The following is a 22,747-nucleotide window of genomic DNA, read 5'->3' as shown; positions in this document are numbered from 1 at the left end:
AGGACCATACATCACCAGCGAATTATCGTCCGATCTCTCTATTGAATGTTGATCTAAAGATTTTTGCCAAGATTCTGGCTAACCGTTTACAACAGGTAATAGATTCCATCATATCACCGGACCAGGTGGGCTTTGTTCCAGGGAGAGAGGCCAGAGATAACACAATAAGGGCCATAAATATACATCATTGGTTAACCCAAAATCAACAGTCTGGATTCTTTCTCTCGTTAGACGCCGAAAAGGCATTTGACAGACTAGCATGGGATTACCTAGAGGCAGTTCTGATTGGCATTGGACTGCCTTTGCGCTTTTTGACATTTATTCTGTCTTTATATAATGCCCCCACAGCACGAGTGCGAGTGAATGGATGCCTTTCGGATTCCTTTTCAATCAGCAATGGGACTAGACAGGGATGCCCACTATCACCCCTCTTATTCATTCTTACACTGGAACCTTTCTTGAACTGCATAAAAGATAATGATAACATTAAGGGGATTTTGATCAATGGCAAAATGCATAAAGTGGCAGCCTTTGCTGATGACGTACTACTTTTCCTGAATGACCCACATATCACGATACCTAATTTGTTACAAGATTTCAAATTATTTCAGTATTTGGCTAATTTTAAAATCAACTTTTCTAAATCCCAAGCGCTTAATATATCATTGACTCCAGATGTGATTAGACAGGCGACATTAAATTTTCCCTTTACCTGGCAACGTGAAGCTATCACTTACTTAGGTATCCAACTACCATCCCATCTTACAGAACTGTATACAAAAAATTTTCTACCCCTCTTACGTAACATCTCCAAAGACCTCCAGACATGGAACAAACCTTGGTTCTCGTGGTTTGGTAGAGCAGCAATTCTTAAGATGAACGTGCTCCCCAGAATATTATATTTACTACAGACAATACCAATTCAATTGCCAAATTCGTTCTTTCAATCGTATAAAACGCTCTGCTCATCCTTTCTGTGGTATAATAAACGTCCAAGAATTAGCTATGCCCAACTCACTATGCCCAAGAAGAATGGAGGTATTGGATTACCAGATATTAACCGTTATTACAGGTCTTGCCACCTAGCTAGGTTAGTAGACCACGAATCACATTCCTAAGGTCTGGGTTGGTTTGGAGGCTGATTTCTCTCAGACACCTCTTTCTACCTCCCCATGGCTGAAAACTTCCCACGTCCCTTCTGAGTTTCGGAATCACCCACTTATAGGTCCCACATTACGCTGTAGCTCACAATTATTCCAGAAAAAAGAACTTTCTTCCTCTCCGAGCCCTCTCACTCCGATCAAAATGAATCCAGACTTTGTTCCAGGGATGTCTCCAACATTTCTCGCTGGGTATAACCGTGAGGATAACCTAACAGTACGTCAACTCTTCAAAGATTCTAAGCTCTTATCTAGAGAAGACATTACTCGGGCGTGGCCCTCCCTCACTCTAACGCCTTGGAAGTATAGACAAATACACCACTTTTTGCGTAACTCCCCACATTTACAGGATTTTTCAAGACCGCTTACTGCATTTGAGAAGCTCTGCTTTACAGACTCCCCTCAGAGGCATGTAATATCTAAGATATATTCTTTTTTGGAAAGTTCCAATGCCTCTCATTTGCAGAGGGCTTGTATAGCCTGGCAACGTGATCTACAAATCCCACTCTCTCCAGAGGACTGGGACCAGATTGATGACCACATACATAAAGGTTCCATGTGTGTTTCTACACAGGAAGGCAACTACAAAGTATTTTCCAGGTGGTACAGAGTTCCATCTGTGCTTCATAAATTTGATCCTAACGTTCCTAACTTATGCTGGAGAGGTTGCCAGGCAACAGGTACTCTTTTGCATATATGGTGGGATTGCCCGCAACTGCAGCCCTTCTGGATAAATGTTTTGGACATAATCGCACAAGTTACTACATACGCCCTAGACTTTACCCCAGCACAATGTCTACTCCATCATTCCTCTCTTCCTGTGAAGACCTATCGTAAGTCGCTTGCATTACACATGATAAATGCGGCAAAACAGTGTATTCCTGTTCATTGGCGATCAGACCATATTCCCACCGTGCGAGAGTGGATTCTTAGGATCAATAAGATCGCGGAAATGGAGGAGCTGATCTCAGTGGCTAAAGAACACCCCGATCGATTCAGGAAGACATGGGCATGTTGGACTCACTTCCTATCTACTGAGACTTATCATGGCTTAATGAAGGAATGAGCGAGAAGATTTGGAAACCTGGAAAGCCTCTAGAACTTTCACCTCAGGAATAATTCCTTTACTGGACTTTACTGGACTTTAGAGAGATTATAACCTTAATTTAAGACAGCATCTGTTATAACCAGGCCGATACTATGTGGTGTGATTGGCTTAGTTATACTTATTTAATTCTAATCCTCAACTCCCCCTCCCCCCCCCTTTTTTTTTTTTTTTTTTTCTTCTTTCCCCCTATTTATTTGTTTTCCTTGTCCCACTCCACCTCACTCTGATATTACTTCCCATACTCCTTTTCCATTTCCACTCGAGTCTCTTTCTTTTCTTTTCTTTCTCCCTTTAGCAACCCTTTTTCTCATATTCTAAATAGCAATATTTTTTACAAGGATCAGAACACTCCTAGATGTACAAGTGTGATAATACTTTAGAAAACTAACCCACGATTTTTGGATACGGATATAGCAGACATCTGTGCCTTGAGATAATACGTTTGTCTTGCACCTCATAGTCTTGATGCTTGAGCTCTCTCTACATAGAGACTAATGTATACCATATTTATCGAAAATTACAGACGGTAAATAGTATTACTATGGTTATACTTTTTGCATATGCTTTACTGTGGGAATTGGATGCATGTTGATCTAAAATCTATTCTAATGTCCTATTCCCGTCTGCGATACGGGAAAACATATATGAAGATGTGCACGGACTGCGATCCGTATCTGTCTATGATCTGTTTTGTCTTTCTTACTTCAATAAAACTTTTTTGGAAAAAAAAAAAAAAAAAACTATTTAGAATTGCATAATTACTGTGTGCTATTTATAGTAAGCCCAAACTCTATAGAGTTTAAGTCCCTACCCAGGTTTAGGAGTTAATAACCAGTGAAGATCCAACTATTTTATAATTGCATAGGGCATAATTGGTTGTGGGGTGAAATTATCAAGTCATGCAATGCAACAGGGTGCAGAGGACTGTGATGTAATTGTAGCGCTACTGCTATAGGAGCCGCTGGTATTTTTTCCAGGTTTTCCGCAAATCTTTACCTGCAGCCAAGTACACAGTATTTCCTATACCAGATGTATACAATTTCTGCTTGTTACTCCAATGATCAGTCTAGCGGTTGTAGTTTGTGTTGTTTTTATTTTGTTTTAGGACTGGGATAGGGAAAGGATATAGTGGGATACTCAGAACTGAACTATTCACACTTAGGGACAGCTGTGATTTTTCTTGTTCAAACAATTTTATTAACAATAAATCAGAGTGGGACAAACAAAGAGACATTGCTAATGTACATTGGACATTGAAATGGCAATAGAACATGAAAAAAAAAAACAATATGAAAGAGGAACATAGTACAGTTGTCTATGCATTACTAGCGGAAACAGGTAGGTAATAGTTGACAACAAAAGACATTATTGTTCCAGCCAATCAAAATGATGTCTCCCAAATGCGTTAAAGAAATAGGGGGAAGTTTAAAGGGGGGTCAGACAGGGGTAGGGGGGGGAGGGGAAGAGGAACAGCAACAATGACTCCACGAGCGTTCGGCAGGTGTCGAGAATTGTGGCTTCCACCTTTACATGTATCATGGCTTGCGTTATTCTGGTTTTGACGGCCGCAACACTTAGGGTGGGGGATTTCCAGAATTTCGCTATAACCTGTTTAACCGCTGTTGTAACTTGCATGATTCGCTTAAATTGCGAATTGGAGATGCTGGGGGGGCAATGGTTAAGTAGGGCGGTCGTTGGGTCGGGTTGTAGGGTAGTAGTGCTAAGTGTGGATAACATGGCGAAAATTTCATCCCAAAAGATTCGGGCTATTGGGCAGTCCCACCATATATGGTAATGTGTTCCTGTGTCTGTACAGCCTCTAAAACAGTTGGGCGAGTAATTAGGGGTGAATTTTGCAATTCTCGCCGGGACCAAGTACCAGCGGGTTAAGACTTTATAATTTGTTTCCAATGCTATGATGTTCTGTGAGGATGATTTTGTGTTGGCCCAAATATGGTCCCATTCAGACGGATCAAATTCCTTACCCAAATCCACTTCCCACTTGTAGGTATACAGAGGGGGGGACGTGGTAATCGAGGTAGTAAAGAGTGAATATAAGCAGGAGATAAGCCCACGTCTATGAGGGTCTTTGCAGCACGCTCGTTCAAAGATAGACATGGTGTCTGGTCGATTAATTATTGTGGTGTAGGGGGCGTAAAAGTGTTGTAGCTGCAAGTACCGAAATATCTCGGAGGCTGGGAGGCCATGCGTTTCCCGCAGCGAGGCAAAGGATTTAAACTTATTCCTCTGTAGGAAGTGATGTGTACGGAATAAATTAGCAGAGGACCAGGCTTTGAATAAAAGGGGTGTCTGCCAGGCCGGGGGAAAAGCTGGGTTTCGCAGGAACGAGAGCATAGGATTATGTGGAGATTGGAGGAGATAGCGGGTTTTCAATTTGTCCCATAAGGATAGGAAGTGAGACGTGATGGGGTTGGATATAGTGTGGCGGTCTATTGGTCTCAACCAGAGCAAGTTAGCTGTGGATAAGGGGTCACATTCAATCGATTCAAGCACAACCCATTGAGGGATTTCAAAAGTTGCATGATATTTAGGTAACTGGGCTAAATGCGCTGCTAGATAGTATTTGCTAATATCGGGTAGGCCTAGACCTTCACTGAGCTTAGGGCGATAGAGGGTGGAGCGAGGTATACGAGGGCGAGTATTGCCCCAAACATAGGAAAAGGTGCGACGCTGCAGTGTGCGGAGGTAATGAGGAGGGACTGGGACGATTCTAAACAGATATAGAATTTTTGGGAGGATTGACATCTTAATAACTGCTATTCTGCCTAGCCATGCGAGGGGAAGGGAAGACCATTTGGTCAGAAGGGCAGAAAGGTGGCTTAGCATCGGAAGATAATTAGCTGCGTAAAGGTCTGATAGCTTAGGAGTCAGTTTGATTCCCAAGAAAGGGATATGGCTCTGTGACCAAGGGAATGGTAAAATCTGCTTCAAGTGCGCCAATTCTATAGGGGGGAGAGAAATGTTGAGTGCTGTTGATTTATTAGGGTTTATTATTAGGCCCGAGAGCTCGTCAAACTTCTCGAGAAGCCGGAGTAAGGAAGGAGAGGAAGTCAATGGAGATGTGAGAAAGAGCAAGACGTCATCCGCAAAGAGACATAATTTATGATGTGTGCCCCCTATTTCGAGTCCCTTAACATCCGGATTAGCTCTGATTAAGAGGGCTAGGGGCTCTATAGCCAGGGCAAAGAGCAGGGGGGACAGAGGACAGCCCTGTCTCGTGCCTCTAGAAATTGGGAACTGAGCTGACCTGTGCCCCAGATACCTAATTCTGTCTGAAGGCTCTTGATATAGCGAGCAGATCCAGGTTAAGAAGTGTGAGCCAAAACCCCAACGGTGCAAAATATAGTTGAGGTATGGCCATGAGACGGTATCAAATGCTTTCCGGATATCTAGGGAGAGGAGACAGGCAGGAATATTACGAGACCTGGCTAAGTTAGCTAAAAGAGATGCACGCCGGATGTTATCTCCTGCTTATCTAGTTGGGATAAAGCCCACTTGGTTGTTATGAATTAGAGAACCAATACACAAGTTAAGACGTGAAGAGAGGATTTTTGCTAACAGTTTGATATCAATGTTAAGGAGAGAGATTGGCCTATAATTGGACCACTGTGTGTCATCAGAATTCGGCTTTGGGATCATTGAGATGTTCGCTTGCACTGTTTCATGGTTGAAGGTTTGGCCTGATAGTAAAGCGTTAAAAGCATTAGTAAGGATGGGTGTGAGGAGATGAGAAAATTTCCTAAAATAGGTAGCCGAGAAGCGATCCGGTCCTGGATGTTTCCGTAATTTTAGATTTTTAATAGCGTCTAGGGTTTCGGCAGGGGAGATGGGTCGCTCAAGCGTCGCCAACTGGCACTCTGAGAGTTTCGGGAAGGAAATGGAAGTGAGAAGCATATCAGCTTGTGCGGGGTCAAAAGGTGTGGAAGAAGAGTAGAGCTGTGACAAGTGTTTATGGAAGGTCTGTAGAATATGTTCTGGGTTACTGGTAAGGTTGCCAGAGGAGGTGCGAATCCGGATAGGTTTAGCGAGCTGGTCGAGCCTATGATGAGAGAGGGCGAGGAATGTATTGGGTTTATGCGCGCTAGTATAATATTTATGTCTAGATCTACGAAGTGAGAGTTCAGCTTGATCTGTGAGAAAGAGATCTAGAGCCAATCTAGATCGCTCCAAGGCTTCACGATTGGCCGGCGTAGGAGCCGTCTGAAAGGTTTGATGGGAACGATCATAGGTTTGCTCCAGTAAAAGACATTGTTGCCTTTTGGTTTTATTTAAGAAGGATGCTTTGCTAATGCAGAACCCTCGTAATACCGGTTTATGCGCTTCCCATAACAGGAGAGGGGATATATCGGGCGACTGGTTAAGAGTGAAATAGTCTTTTAATGTTGCTTCGATTTCTAGACAGTGTGCTGGGTTTGCAAGCAGGTTATCATTAATGATCCAAGAGGATTCAGTGGGGGATGCAGCTAACGAGGCCATAGCCGTGAATACGGCGCAATAGTCAGACCAGGGAATTGGATTTATTTCAGAGGTCAGAAGTTGAGAGCAAGAGGCGGTGGTAATGAAAATATGGTCTATTCTGGAGAATGACTGGTGGGGATGAGAACAGAAGGTGTATTGGCATTTAGTCGGATTAAGTTCCCGCCATGTGTCTATCAAAGAATAACGTTGTAGTATGGCTTGGAAGGTTTGTTTAGGGGCAGGGACGGGGGATGGTTGAGGAGATTTGTCGAGAAAGGGATATATTACTCTGTTAGAGTCTCCGCTAACAATTAAAGTTCCGCGCTTATGATGATCTATAACCGATAGTAGGTGGGAGAGGAATGGTAAGGGGTCTTGGTTTGGGGCATAGTATGCAACAATGGTGACATCCACATCTAGGAGTTGCCCTACTAACAGGAGGTAACGACCCTCTGGGTCCTTGATTTCGGTGCATAGCGTGAAAGGTGTTGTGCAGTGGAAGGCAATCAGTACCACCCTGTGTTTGGTGGTGGCAGAGGCTGTATAGACCTGAGGATATCGAGGACCAAAAAACTTAGGAGTGGAGTTGGGAGTGAAGTGTGTTTCCTGTAAACAGACCACGTGAGCTTTAAGTGTTGCAAAGGTTCGGAAAGCCTTATTCCGTTTCTGTGGAATATTGAGACCCTGTACATTCAGGGTAAGGATATTTAACGAGCCCATGGATAAAGTGCATAGTGGTTTGAATAGCAGGGCACTCTCACTCGGGATGTTGCCTGAAAATTACTGTTGGGGATGAGAGCATTACGGAGTGTGTTGCGCAAAGTCATGGAGTCATGTTGAAAGGAAGGAGGGGGGGTACGGTATGAGACAGGTAACAGGAAAGAAGGGGTGTAATAGGCCATTAGTGGCCAAAAAGGTGGGTTCCCAAGGACACCCTGAGCAGGGTGGGCCAGGGAACAATAGTAGCCCAAGTGTTAATAAATAACCAATAACACAGGGGCTAGGGTAGAGTGTGCAGGTACGCGGACCGCGAGGATGACAGCATGGTAATTAACAAACGGTGGCAAGGTCCCGGTAAAAAACAAAAACACAGGTACATAAAAAGAACATTCAACATTCAAGAAAATCAAGGATCCTAGACTCAGACTGCATTAGTAGTGCTGGTGAGACAACACTGGCGCAGGGGTGTAGCATCCCATGTCACCGGAGTCCAGGATCCCAAATATAAGCTACAATGTAGCACTGAAGGGGGGCAAAGAACAATCCCTGGGTAGTGGGGCAACCAAAATTCAACAGGTAGAGGGAGAAAGGATAACAACGGTATTAACCGCCCTGATAACCAAACGAGTACACCGTATGGTGTGTGTGGCATAAAAAGGGGGGGAAAAGAGAAGAATAAATGTAGGACCGCGTTCAGTCCATGGTATCTTGTGAGGTTAGTCCTGGAGACGAAAAACGCCCTCTCTTGTGGAAATTGAATTGACCTTCAGTTGCACGTGCGGGGAGGGACTTCCGCGGCGAGCAGGATGTGGACCTCCGCTTGGCGCTTTCTGAAGGCGTTGCTGGGGGATGTAGTTGCAGGATCCGTCTAAAAGATCCTCTGGAGTTTTGCAGGTGAAATCTTGGGACTGGTATCGGAATCGCACTGCGAAAGGGAAGCTCCACCTATATTGTATAGCGTGTTGTTGAAGCACCTGTAGATGGGGATTCATAGCCCTGCGCTTGGAGATTGTTGTGGGGCATAGATCTTGGAATAATTGGTAGGGATGACCTTGGAATTGTAGAGATTCCGCGTTACGGGCAGCTTGTAGGAGTTGCTCCTTAGTACGGAAAAAGTGGAGCTTGGCAATAATATCGCGTGGTGGACCATCTGCACGTCGTGGCGCTAACGCCCTGTGGACTCTGTCCAATTCCAATCTGTCAATTGGGATAGCCGGGGCAAGCTCTTGGAACAGAGCTGTTATCGTGGATTGGACATCGACGATCGTTTCTGGAAGGCCACGGATACGTAGGTTTGAGCGCCGCGCTCGGTTTTCAAAGTCCTCCACTCGTGTTAATAGTGTTGCGTTTTCGTCACGCAGAAGATCAAGGTCAGCCGTGTGTGTCTGAAGCGAGGCGTCAAGACCATCTACCCTCTGTTCTAGGTCCGCTGTGCGTTGTCCTAGCTCACGGATTTCCCTAGATAGCGTGGCAGTGATGCGGTCTGAGGTTTGCTTCAGAGCTTTGTGTAGCATTTTTTCAAAGCGTGATAGTAGGTCAGGAGGTGTAAGGTCAGGCGTCAGGGCTTGTGCAGGGACATCTGTCTCATTGTCGGACTTACCCTCAGACGTGCAGGGATGGCTGGGCTGCGGATCCTGCCGGGCTGCATATGCCCCTGCTGCATGCTTGCTTCCACGTGCTGGGGCGGTGGCCATTTTGGTGGAGGCCTTTGCCAGGGCCTCTTTGATGGTTTTAGTTGATGGGGGTATCTGGTGCCGGGATGCCCCTTTAACCATTTTGCTGCTTGTCAGGACGGGGGGGCTGTTATAGTGAACTCAGCCCCCCCAGCTCTCTCCCTCTTCAGCCTGTGTGCAGTGGTGAGCTGTGTGCTGAGGTGAGCTGTGTGCAGCAGTGGGCGGGCCTGTGCACAGCTCGCAGCGGGGATCGAGTCCTCGGTCAGAGTACTCTGACCTGGAGCGGAGAATCCGCCGACGACCCGGGCGGATCAGACACCGGGTTAGTTGCCCAGGGGATCGGATCCCCCCAGAGTGTTTCGGGGGCCGGGACCCGCCGCTTCTGGGTGCGCACTCCCAGCTGTGATTTTTCTTAGTAGAACTGTGTAACAGACTGTGCAAAGAATGGAGCAAAGTCCTTCTGTAGCAATGCAGAGACTAAATGGACAGTTGTTAGTTGGGACACCAGCCAGTATCCCCTCTAGCTTACACCCAGCAGGTCCCAAGGGGGTTAAACAGCACAAGTACCAGGATCCCCTTTTGGATAGTCTGTACTCACAAAGACCCTTGCTGCATGCCACCTTTCTCCATGATACCAGACAGGATCTGTAGACATCCCCCTCAGTCAGCTCCAAGAAGCATGCTGGGTTTCAACGTTCTGGACCCTGGTTCATCCACCCAAGGCCTCCTGGAAGCATGGGCAAGGGGAGGCAGCTGCCTCCCTGGCTGGAACCCCCCTCTCAGGAGAAGAGCAAGAAGAACGCAGATCCCATGGGCTCACTAAATATAAATACTAGCACCCAGCATGCTCAGGGGCACCACTCCCTGTAATTGGCTGGAGCTGCATCCATATTCATACTGATTATCTGCATGGCTCACATTATTCACCCAGAATCTTTTTTGGTTACTTGGATACAAATGAACCTTCACCCAGATGCAGCAGTATTGTGAGTCACACGGGGTGAACTAACTAGTAATTGTAACTCTTCTGTTAACCAGAGAGAAAGCTACTAAAGTTGCCTTACAATCTCCTGTTAAGCAGAAGACCATACTATGCTTTGATTTACTATCTACATCTAGCACCTATCTAGGAGGGTACATAACATTCCTTAAAAGGAAACACTATTCTTCTTTATTATCATATGTTGTCCTTATAAGCAGGTATATTACCAGGTAAAGAAGTACTATAACTACTTTTTGGAACAACACCTAAAAGGAAAGTATAATACTTTCTTTTCAGGTGTATTACAACACAGAGGGTATCCTGCACCCTCTGAACAAAAGCAGGGTCTCTACTGGATCCCGCACACCCACAGACCATGGGTCCATGATTTAGGAGATGGGAAATTCTGCAATGGGGTCTCCAATCAACCAGGAAGATGAATGAGCCTTTACTCTATGCCCCTGTATGCCATATAAATTGCAAATATACATCTGGTAAAGCAGAATTTGCATCCCTACATAGCTAGAAAAGCAGAATACATTATGGAATCTAACCTACATTTAGCCTTGAACTGGTTGTTTGTCTTGATCTTTTCTCCGCTAGAAGATCTTTGACTGTATGTTTTACCCGGACTCCTTGGTAAATCCGTTTGTTGAATTCACTGGGAACTAGAAAGGAAAAAAAAGCACTGTAAGCATATTTGTTTTACTCATTTAACCAGAAGTAATATGTTTGATATTTGGGCAGGTTCTGTGTAATGTGCAGGCGCTCAACATGTAACAATTAACATTTACAAAATGACTGATACATAGGTGGAGCAAATTCAACATGTCTACTTAAAGTTGAACTTCAGGTTGATAAAAATGGCAGAGAAAATGCTCCTCTTTAATTAATAATAAATCATTTTTTTGTGCAAGCAGTGAACGTATCTGGATTTGACTTGATATCTATCAGCTACCTGCAGTCCATTGTACAGTCTGTAAAGCAGAGCTCTCACAAAGAAAGAAGGTGAAGCAGAACAAGGAGCCTATGAGGTATGTTGTAAGGAAAAGGAGGAGACAGCAGAGTGATAGAGAGAGATGAGTTTATCAGAGTGCTTTTTCTTCTTTCACTGTCCAATCACAGGGAGGGAGTGGGGAAAGTTCCTGTAAGTGAAAGTGAGACTGCAGCGGAAAGGATCTGGTCCTCTCTGCTTCTAGATAAAGCTGTGCTGTGGGCAGAGCTGTGTAAATATCATGACAGTGTAGCCACCAGTGGTGTATTTAGGTTTTGTGCTGCCCTAGGCAGCACAAAAATTGTGTGCCCCCCACGAGAGAGCGAGAGAGTTCAATGGATGTGTGTGTATATATGATTCTCTCTCTCTTCCTTCACTCTCTCTTCCCTCTCTATCTTTCTCTCTCTCGTCCCTCTCTCTCCCTCTCCTCTCTCTCCCTATCTCTCTTTCTCCCTTTCTCTCTTCTCTTTCCTTTCTCTTTTCCCCACTCTCGTCTCTCTCTCTCTCTCTCTCTCATTATCTCTCTCTCTCTCTCTATCTTCCCTCTCTCTTTCCCTCTTCTCTCTCTCCTACTAGCACATATTCCTCCCATTCCTCCTAGCAAATACCACCCCCCTTCCCAAAATCCACATTACACTTCCAAGAAAAATTGGAGAGGAAAGAGCCAGGAGGAGGTGAGCTGTGTTGTGTTCTCTGGGCTCTCCCTCCTGTCGTCCATGCAGCACATGAGACAGGATCACTGATAGATCATATGGGACTGTACACACACACACAGTATGATTACCACCCTGTGCAGTCCCATATGATCTATCAGTGATTATGTCTCATGTGTCGCAAAAACAGAAGGAGAGCCCAGAAAACACAACACAGCTCACCTCCTCCTGACTCTTTCCTCTCCACCACTTCTCCTCTCCATGTTCCAGGCTTTCCCCTGGTCCCAGCTCTGAGTGTGGGCAGGGGACTGAGCACAGTGGCCACTAAGAAACACCAGGAAGGCCCCTTAACCCAGCAAGGCCTGTCTGTCTCTCCAGCAGCAGAAAACCGGAGGGAGTGATAGGGGGAGAAACCGGCTTTCAGCTGCTGGAGGAAGAGATACACATGGCATCGTTCTGCAACTGCCCTCCACAACCACTCATTCCACCTGCTGTCTGGGCCACCTACAGGAGTACCGGTGGTACACCTTTGATGGCGGCCCTGAATGGCTCAGTCCGCTGCTGGTCACCAGGTCCCTTCTTCCGGGGGTGGTGCCACTCCCCTAAAAATTGCCGCCCTAGTCAAATGCCTTATTTGCCTAGCAGTAAATACACCGCTGGTAGCCACCCTACCCTAAATAGATATTTCTAATCAATTTAGCTTGGCTAATCTGCAGAGAGCTGAGATGAATTGATTAGGTCTCTCCAGAGCTCTGGTTACTGTCAGCTTCTGTTTTGCTGCCTGTAGAAATCACTAGTGTCTCTGGCAATATTAGGAGAGGCTGCACCAACCAAAGTTATGAAAAAGTATCTGTCCTTGGCCAACCACTAGGAGGTTTCTTGCCAGTGGTTCAGGCTGGGAGAGAGTATATATATTCAGGGACTGAAGAGCCAATTCTTCCCTGGGCCTCCTACCTAAGGGGAGGCTGTTAAATCCTCTCAGTCCTGCTGCCTGAGGAGAGTGACCAAGGTCTGAGGTGGAGATCTAGCTTACGAAAGCTGGGGAACAGGGCACCGTGGAGTAACTCCAGATGTCCTGACGGGCCAGAGAAGCTGGGATCTGAAACTTGGACCTCAATGGAGTATGGCGTCTTTTCCTTATATTGTTGACAGCAGAATGGATAAGTGCTTTACAGTCAGGAACTACATTCACAGAGTGTCCAATCAGCTTTAAGGTTCTCCATCTGTGAAAACTGTAAGTGCTTTCACCCCCACTTTCTGGAGTCTGCTAGTCCAAAGGTGTCCAAGGGGGGACTCCACTGAGGAAGTCATTTAACCACTTTTTTGCCCACCTACCTGACCAGGCCATTTTTTGCTTTACGGCACTGCGTTACTTTAACTGACAATTGCACCCAAATTAAATTTATGTCCTTTTTTCCCACAAATTGAGCTTTCTTTTGATCGCCTGTGCGTTTTTAATTTTTTGCACTATAAAAATAAGACCAACAATTTTGAGAAAAAAAACTATATTTTTGACTTTTTGCTATTAAACATGTCCAGTAAAAAAAAATGTAAAAATCAAATTTCCTCATAAATTTATGAAAATGTATTTTGCTACGTCTTTGCTAAAAAAAATCCCAATACGTGTAAATTAATTGGTTTACGTGAACGTTATAGTGTTTACAAATGGAGGTATATATACTGGGATTTTTATTTTTTAATTTTTTATTTTTACTAGTAATGGCAGCGATCAACAACTTATAGTGAGACTGTGGTGGACATTCTGACACTGGGGGGAACTGACTTGGTGTCGCTGACATCTCCAGTGACACCAATACAGTGATCAGTGCTAAAGAAAAGCACTGACACTGCACTAATGGCAAAGGAAGGGGTTAATATGAGGGATCAAAGGGTTAACTGTGTGCTGGAAGTGTTTTTTTTAAAACGGGGGGCGGTGTCAGTGTGATTCACTGTAATCACACTGCTTTGGATGGCTGTGCTGTGCACAGCCATTCAAAGCAGTGTGCCTAAGCTGACAGGGAAGAGAACTGTTAATAAAAAAAACAGTTCTCCTCCCCGTCGAAGATCCTCGGAAATCACTGGGCGCCGGCGAGTAATCATTGGCCGGGTCCCGGTGATTGACAACCGCGACCGGAAAAGACAGCACGAGTAGGGCGCGCATGGCTCACACATGCCCCCTACCAGGAAATGCGAAATCACATGTATATACGTGATTTTGCACACCTGTGCCGCCCTGTAGCAGTATTTCTGCTATAGGGCAGTCGGGAAGCAGTTAAACAAAACTCATATTCTTGGAGACTTTTGAGCTGCGGGAGTGCCTGATTTGTAGTGCTGGAGTTTGAGTCTGTTGTGTTTTATCGGATTCATTAGTTGCCAAAACTATTTCTGCCTATGTGAGTGTAACCTTTTCTTTTTCATAAACATTTTTTAAGCAGTACTTCAATATTATTAACCTCTTCTATGCATATGGAATTTCCATGTTGATGTATCCATTTGTGATCCAGATTTCCATACTGTATGAGGATGGTGGTCTGGAGTGAATTATACAAATACACTTTCAGACATAAATCATAGGGGTCGTTTGTGATGGTAAGCTGCTCTCCTATGGGATTAATTACTGAGTGTTTTTGGTTTTCACTTTATCAGCACAATAGTGGCAGATCTTCATTTGCATTTTGTGTGTTTAATCATGGACTAGATGTTTTAGGGACTTTATTTATGATTGATGTTTTATATATTTTTTGGCATGATAGTCACAAGTTCATATCTGCACAGGTTTAATTAGGCGTTAATGATTTAACATTCCATGTTCTGTATATTATTCATGAGATTGCTGCCACTTTGTGGTTTAAGTGCAGCACATTCATTTTGTGTTTATTAGTGCTCAACTATTGCTGAAGACTACTCCCTGATGTGAAATGCTAGTCTACCCTCTCACTAGGGGCCCACTTGCCTTTGGGGCCTTGGAGGGTACTACAACTGGATGGACGGAAAAAAAAACTTTGCCAGGTAAAAGAGATCTCATAAATGTATTTAATTAGTGTACTAAGCTCTTTTCCCAAAGTACAGCTTCAATTTGCAGAATTGTGGAAGGGATGTAGAAAGGTTTTAGTGGAACACCAAAGAAAGCTTTTCTTGTGTTTTGGATTAGAGAAGGGTTAAAACTTATTGCCTGTATCCTTCCTAAATTTGTCAGTTTTTGCATAGTGGAAGGAGTTTCTACATTGGAAGCACTCTCACCTTCACTCACTGACCACTTTGCCCATCACACTGACAACCACTGGGCCAATAATTTTTATACTAGGGGTGGCCGGAGCCTAATGAAGAACTGAGAGACTAGTTCCCCATCTGGGCTGCTCCGCTATTTGACAGTGCATTGCCCATATTTGACATCAGCTGTATTCCTATCCTTTTTGTTTACATGTAGCTTTCACCCAGATGAATGGGGCCAGGGATGCAGTCATATGTGGGAAGCTGTCATAGACTGTCACTGAGCACTGAGAGCATATCTCTGTATGCCAGATCAGATTTGGTCTTAACTACTGCAAGTTTTGTAAATGGAAAACTGGCACTAATTCTTTAGGAATTTGTTGCTGCCATAGCTTGCAGTTACTGTATGGTCCCATTGATCTCAATGGGTGAGTTAGATAGAAGGTGGAGCCTGTCAAACTCATCAGCCTGAGTTACAATTGCCACTGCCACAACGGAAATATCGTGGCCAAGGCATGTGTATAATCTTGTCAGAATGCAATGTTATAATTCAGATGGACATCTGGGAAGGTGGTAAAACCACTGCTCAGACACCTGTTTTTACTGCCATCAGTGAAAGAGTGTGTGTGTGTGTTCCAATTTCTGTGAATGGCTTTTGTACTTTTAAATTACAGACTCAGAACAAGCATGCCTTAAAAGAGTGTTAGGAAAGCTTAAAAATACCTTCTCATTGTTTGTTTCCAGGAAGACTCTGAAAGCATTAAAGTCAAAGTATCAGCATGATAGCAAGGGAACTAACATTCTCAAACAATAAGTTAATAGCCCCCGTGCTTTTCTTATGACAAAGTCCCTTTGAAGAAGAATTTAATTCTGAAATCTGTGATAATAATATTTTGTATATTTTTTCAGAAAAGACACCAGTGCTCTATAGAGTCATTAAGTAAGCTTGAATACAATAAAAATTTGGATCTGTAGGCAGGGACGATGCTACCACTAGGCAAACTAGGCAGCCACCTAGTGCGCAGCCATGGCCATGACTCACGGACAACTCTGACATGCCGGGTAAAATTAAAATTGTTGTGGTACCTGGGTGAATCAAAACAGAGATACACACAGTCAGAGAGATCCCTCCCCTTACCTTCTCTGCCTTCAGGAAGTCAGGTGCTCCCTGCCTGTTTGCTGATTGGTCAGTGCTCAGTGAGGGGCTGTGGCTACCTGAGGGAAGCCAGCCCACCTTGAGCTGATAAGTTGAGGGAGCTCGTGGAGAGATAGAGGAGGATGCAGTTTTGCTGTCTAAACAGGGGACCCATCACAAGGACCACAAAGCCTGGAATGTGAAGAGCTGCTACTGTGGACTCTACCAGAGGAAGGAGGAGCAGGGATAGACTGTCACTGAGACACAGAGCCAAGTGGGAAGAGCCCAGCTGGAGGAGAGAGATCCAGAGCGAGTGTGGTGGAAGATAGAGCCAGCCTAAGTCTAAGTGGTCACCCGGAGCAGACTGTGAAGGCCAGAGCCAGCAAGTGGTCACTGTGTTGTATGGATTAGTTGGCTTAGAAATGTGATTTTTAAGTTGCATGTGTTGTGTTTGAAGCTAGGCCCCCCTATTAATATGCAAATTAACCTGTTTGACTGGTGTATGAGCAGCAGCAGCACAGGAAACGCCTTACCACAAATGAGGTAGTGGGGGGGGGGGGGTGGTGATTAGGATTCTGAATAACCATGTGGTGAGAGACAAAGACAAAGTGGGTTTTGAAACTTTGGAGAAGAGGAAAGAGTTGTTCTGTGAGACAAAGAATTACACACTTGTTGTGAAGATGGATGAGGAAGCAGTTAGAATTTGAAGGAACTAAGAGAAGATTCCATCACCGGGAGAGCCCAAGTTGAGTAGCTGTTCAGTACGCTTATTGCATACATGTTGTACGTGCTTATTTGCTAGGAAGATAGTCAGCTTGTACATTTTGTAGGCATATTTTGTTATACTTTCCATGCTATGATTTGTGTATCCTGTAGTCATATGTGCAGCTTTTCTGTTTAATAAAGTACATTCTTACACTGCAGAGGTCTACGTTTCCTTTGCTTTTACCACAAGTACCTTTAATAGCCACCAAGCAAAATAGTCACCCGGAGCAGTCAGTGGAGACCAGCAGAGCCAGACTGAGAGCGCAAACCGACCCATCTAGAGCAAGAGGACTCTAACTAATTTGCTGACCGGACACACTCATATACCATGTCATCTCCAGCATGCACACAGTCATCTCCATGTCATCTCCGTCCTGCACACAGTCATCTACCTTGTCATCTCCATATATATATATATGTTTTTTTAATATAAAACACAAACAGGCAAACATTGGCTTTGCAGAGGTGATATTGGCAATAAGGAGTTTCCTTTACCTTTTCTGCACACTGTTCTCTGATGTAAAACAGCTTTTGGATTTAGGGCTCATTCACACCATAGTGCAGGGATGTCAGTTTTTCTTGTTCAAATATTTTATTACCATTTTAACAGGGTAAAAAACAAAAAGACATTGATAATAGACATTTCTTAGACATGAAATTGTAGATATTAGCATTTATGGCAATAATGTCTTTACAAAGAAGGGGAGAGGAGGGGAATGGTGGTATAACAATATGACATTTTATTTGACATAAGGTGGGTAGAGCTAAAAGCTTAGGTACATACAGAATTTTGACAGGTGAGGAAACGCGCCCCCCAATGTTTATTAAGGGATCATAACATAGGAGTATAGAGTTATACGGGATGGTTAGAGGGAAAGGGGTCGGGGGAAGAAAGAAAAAGAAAAAAAGACAAGGGGGGGGGACAGGTTGGGGAGGTCAGAAGGAGAGTGGGGAGGGGGGAGGGGTGGAATGGGGTAAATGACTCCACAATTGGCAACAGTGAATGGGGTAGTAAGTGAAACCAGTAGGAAATGATACCAGAGTAATATAAAGTATTTGTCATGGGTTAAGAAGTGAGTCGTCAAGGTTTGGAGGGAGAAAACACTCTACCCAGGGGTTCCAAACATTCCGGAATTTAGGGATAGTATCTAGGATTGTGGCTTCCACTTTAGCATGAATCATAGCCTGAGTAACGTTATTCTTAACAACTGCAATGCTTAAGGAGGGAGATTTCCAAGACTTGGCTATAACCTGCTTGGATGCTGTAGTAACTTGTAGAATAAGTTTGAATTGTGAGTTAGTTACGCCAGGGGGGCGTAGGTTGAGCAGAGCTGTAACCTGGCTCAGCTGGAGCGTTTTTGCGCTAAGTTTAGACAGTATACCAAAGACATCAGCCCAAAAGGCTTGGGCGATTTGGGCAGTCCCGCCATATATGAAAATGTGTACCCAGGTCCACACAGCCTCTAAAGCAAGTGGGGGAATAATTTGGTGTATACTTTGCAATTCTCACTGGGACCAGGTACCAGCGGGTTAGAACTTTAAAATTAGTTTCTAATGCTACAATATTTTGTGTTGATGACTTGGTGTTGGACCAGATATGGTCCCAGTCAGAAGGGTCTAGTTGCTGGCCAAGGTCCGTTTCCCATTTGCAAGTGTATGAGGGAGGAGACGTGGTGACCGAGGTTGTAAGAAGGGAGTACAGGCATGAAATGATGCCTCGTCTATGGGGGTCTTTGTGACAAGCCCATTCAAAGACAGACATGGTGTTCGCTTGGTTGGTTGCTATAGTGTATGGAGCGTAAAAATGTTGCAATTGTAAGTATCGGAATATTTCGGAAGCTGGAAGATCATATGTTTCACACAGTGAGGTAAAGGATTTAAACTTATTCATAAGCATGAAGTGATGGGCTCGGAGAAGGTTGGCTGAGGTCCATAGTTGTAATGTGTGTGGTGAAGACCATGATGGGGGAAAGGCTGGGTTTCGGAGATATGAGAGCAGGGGATTATGTAGTGTTTGCAAGAGATAACAGGATTTCAGTTTATCCCAAAGCGACAGAAAGTGAGATGTGATGGGGTTTGTTACCGAGCGGCGGTCTATAGGTCTTAACCGTAGATGGTTAGCAGTAGACAAGGGGTCGCATTCTATGGATTCGAGGACAACCCATTGAGGGATTTCGTGGGACGCATGATATTTTGGTAGTTGTGCTAAGTGTACCGCCTGGTAATACTTGCTAATATCTGGAAGACCTAGACCGCCGTTAAGTTTGGGGCGATACAGGGTTGAGCGAGGTATGCGGGGGCGGACAGTGCCCCAGACGTAGGAAAAAATGCGGCTCTGTAAGGTGCGAAGGTAATGGGCGGGTGCCAAAATTGGGAGAACTCTGAATAGGTATAAAATTTTGGGGAGAATTGACATCTTCACGACTGCTATTCTGCCTAGCCATGCAAGTGGTAAAGAGGACCATTTGGTCATAAGGGCAGTTAGATGGGTTAACATGGGAGAGTAGTTAACCGCATATAGATCTGATATATTGGGGGTCAGTTTTATACCCAGGAAAGGAATAGAGTATTGTGACCATGAGAACAGAAGTATCAGTTTCAAATGGGCCAGATCTCTAGGGGGGAGGGAGATTTTAAGTGCTATTGATTTCTGGGTATTAATTGAGTACTGTCCTTGATACTTTTTTTATTTGCACTAACATACAATTTTGAGGACAAGCTTTTGGGGAATGTCCCCTTCTTCAAGGTCCAAGCAATACTCAAGTACTGCTTGGACCTTGAAGGGTTCATTCCCTGAAAGCTTGTCCTCAAAATTGTATGTTAGTGCAAATAAAAAAAGTATCACGGACAGTACTCAATTGTTTCTGTCGCAAATGCACTAATACGGCTACAATCACCTCAAGCAAAATGGGGATTAATTAAAAGGCAGGGATGTCAGTTTTTCTGCATGCATTGTGGAAGGACACAACAAAAGGTGTTCTCTATGTGCCCTGTTCACACCAAAATGCTAGTATCACGTGCAAATTTTTTCTGCACAGGAATCTGCAAAGTATATAAAATTAACTGAAGCGCGCATGAAAACTTATGGAAACTCCCTGGCACATACCTGGTGATGGAGCCTTACATGGAGCAGAAGACAACCTCTTAAGCCTCCAGCTCGGTTCCCCTGGTAAAGTGACAGGGAGCCCGAGAGCCTGGAGTGGCAGTTTTGATGATGATGGCTGCAGATGAGAAGTGTGCACTTGGTGGCATGCGGAATCATGACACAGGGCAGCAGGCACAGCAGACTGGTTGACAGTCAGCAGGCACTTGGCAGGCTGACAGGTCACAGGCAGCAGGCACTTGGCAGGCTGACAGGTCACAGGTAGCAGGCACTTGGCAGGCTGGTAGGCTGATAGGTCACAGACAGGAGGCACTTGGCAGGCTGGCAGACCACAGACAGCAGATGCTTGGCAGGCTAACAGGTCACAGGCAGCAAGCACTTGGCAAGCTGGCAGGTCACGGACAGGAGGCACTTGGCAGGCTGGTAGGCTGACAGGTCACACCGAGGAGGCACTTGGCAGGCTGGTAGGCTAGTAGGTCACAGAAAGGAGGCACTTGGCATGCTGGTAGGCTACAGACAGCAGATGCTTGGCAGGCTGAAGGAGCAATGTTGGCCACTACAGGCTGGACACAGTGCAGGTCAGACACTAGCAGGCATGTCAGGAACAGAGAAGCGGGCAGAAAAGTAGTCATGTTCAGGCTGGATTTGGCAACAGTAAGCAAACATACAGAAGAATCAGGCAGAGATGTGGTCAATGAGCAAACCAAGGGTCAATTTCTGCAGTGTTGTAGCATGGTCAAACGGATCAGGATGGCAACAGGAGATCAGGCACAAGAACAGGTAGCAAGTAGCAGAGCGCTGTAGACCATAAGACAAAGTCCTAGTGTAGCAAAAGTGTTTAAATATCTCACTAGGTGCCAATATAGTGGTGAGCATGCATGAGCACGGGTTCAGCTAATAGGAATTCTCTGTCTGCACATAACTATGCGCCTGGGCACATTTCAGCTTTCCAGACATTGGCTAACAAGAATTCTCTGTCTGCTCATAATTACGCACCTGGGCACATTTCAGCTTTCCAGACACTGGCTAACAAGAATTCTCTGTCTGCTCATAATTACGCACCTGGGCACATTTTGCCTTTCCTGGCACTGACATCTCTGCAAGTGAAATCTGCACATCAGTTTCCATTAGTTTTCATGCATGTATGGTGTGAATGAGCCTTTAGCCTCAACTGCATCCCTGGGCTCTTCTAATAATGTAGAGGGAGGGGATTGAAATTGGTATTTAGTGTAATGGTAAGGATAGACAAAAAAAAGCTGGAAGTCTTACTCAAGGAGCCAAATAATAACAGAAACAGAGCTGTAAAGCAAATCAGGAAAAATAGTTTTATTTAAATTATCGAAGCCATAAATTAAAAAATATGTATTCAGCATCAAGTTGGATGACAGTTGGAAGAAATATTGTGCAGTCAATTTTAGAGGAAGGGATGAAGCAGGTTTTATTGTTAAAGAAAATTTGAGTGTAATATTTCAGAGACAATAGACAGAAATATTATATAGGAGTGAAGTGAAACCATCGGTGATCAATGTGATTACAGTAATTGTGGATTTACATCAACATGTACAGAAAGTAGCTGTTTGCCCCAGCAATAAACCCCCCCATATTGAGGAAATGTGGCATTGTATGGTTCAAGAGGAAGAGGCAGCACCCTCCTCCCCTTAACTGGCCAGCTAGACTGCAAGCTCAGATGAAGGTTTACTCTACTGAGGATCAAATGGAATTTTGGGGGACCCCACATTGTTATTTTTTTTTTTTTTGCTTGGGTCCCTAAAGGCATACCAGTCCTGAAAGGCATACAGTAGTATGTCCCCACTTCATTTTTTTTTATCCCTGTATTTTTCTAATCCTGGCTGACTGAATGTGTCTGGCTGGGATGAGTGGCTGGTTGTTAACAGCCAGGAGCCCTGAGCAGGAAGCTGTAATATTTAGCAATGATATTAACCAAATGTGTAACTAAAACCTTTAGGGCCCCGGTGCAAGAAACCATGAAAGACCCCCCTGGCCCCTGACCGAGACCCTTCCCACCTTTTCCGGGGCCCTTTTCTCTCATCATGGGACACTTTATTATGGTCCCGCAATGGGCCACCTTCGTCCCATCTTGAGGTCCACCCATGGTGATGGAACTCCAGAACCCAGTCACAAATGTGTCCTTTGCAACCCTAGTAGTTCTGCCACTGGCATTGGTAGTTTTTTTTAATTTTTGTTGTTTTATTCTTTATTATTTTTTACTATCTTATTTTATTAATTTTTTTCAATTTTATTTTGTATTATTTTTAACATCTTTTTAGGACCCCCGTTGGGGGGATTTGGTGACATATCAGAGGTTTAAACAGACCCCTGATGTCTCATTTTTGAGGCAGAGAAAGGGACTGAGGACAGAGTCATCAGTCCTTTGTTCTTCATCCTCAGCTGCACACAATGAATGAACAGGAATAACTCTCTACAGAGCTTCCCATTCATTCATATACTGAAGCATAGTAAACACAGTTTACTATGCCTTTAGCTATGAATTATTTAAAAAAAACTGAGTCAGTGATGAGTATTCATTAAGCCAAAGAAGGGGCAGGTAAATGACACATTTCCTGGCCCCTTCCCTGCTCTCCATCCCCTGCAGCATCTGGCAGGAGGTGGGGGGGGGACCTAGCAGCAGTGTGGGGCAGAGAAGCTCGGGACAGCATGATAGGGATAGGGAGGTGGCAGAAGCAGCATGTAGAGGAACTGATGTCCTCCATTTCCCTCCTGCAGTCACTGAATGTCTGCAAGAG

At 44.6% G+C, this 22,747-nt stretch overlaps 1 protein-coding gene across 1 annotated transcript in view; it reads right to left on the bottom strand.

The window, feature by feature from the left end:
* POU2AF2 (POU class 2 homeobox associating factor 2) overlaps positions 1-22,747 on the bottom strand; it is a 235,733-nt gene that overhangs the window by 102,658 nt on the left and 110,328 nt on the right. The window contains exon 2 of the mRNA XM_089670169.1: positions 10,681-10,790. Coding sequence (XP_089526295.1) covers positions 10,681-10,790 — 110 coding nt within the window. The remainder of the gene's footprint in view (positions 1-10,680; positions 10,791-22,747) is intronic.

The sequence above is a fragment of the Staurois parvus genome, unplaced genomic scaffold (genome assembly GCF_062004578.1).
Source record: "Staurois parvus isolate SC_StPar_1 unplaced genomic scaffold, SC_StPar_1.0 ptg000087l, whole genome shotgun sequence".
Lineage (NCBI taxonomy): Eukaryota > Metazoa > Chordata > Amphibia > Anura > Ranidae > Staurois > Staurois parvus.
Note: the sequence above shows the minus strand (reverse complement) of the source record. Positions and strands in the feature narration are given on the sequence as shown.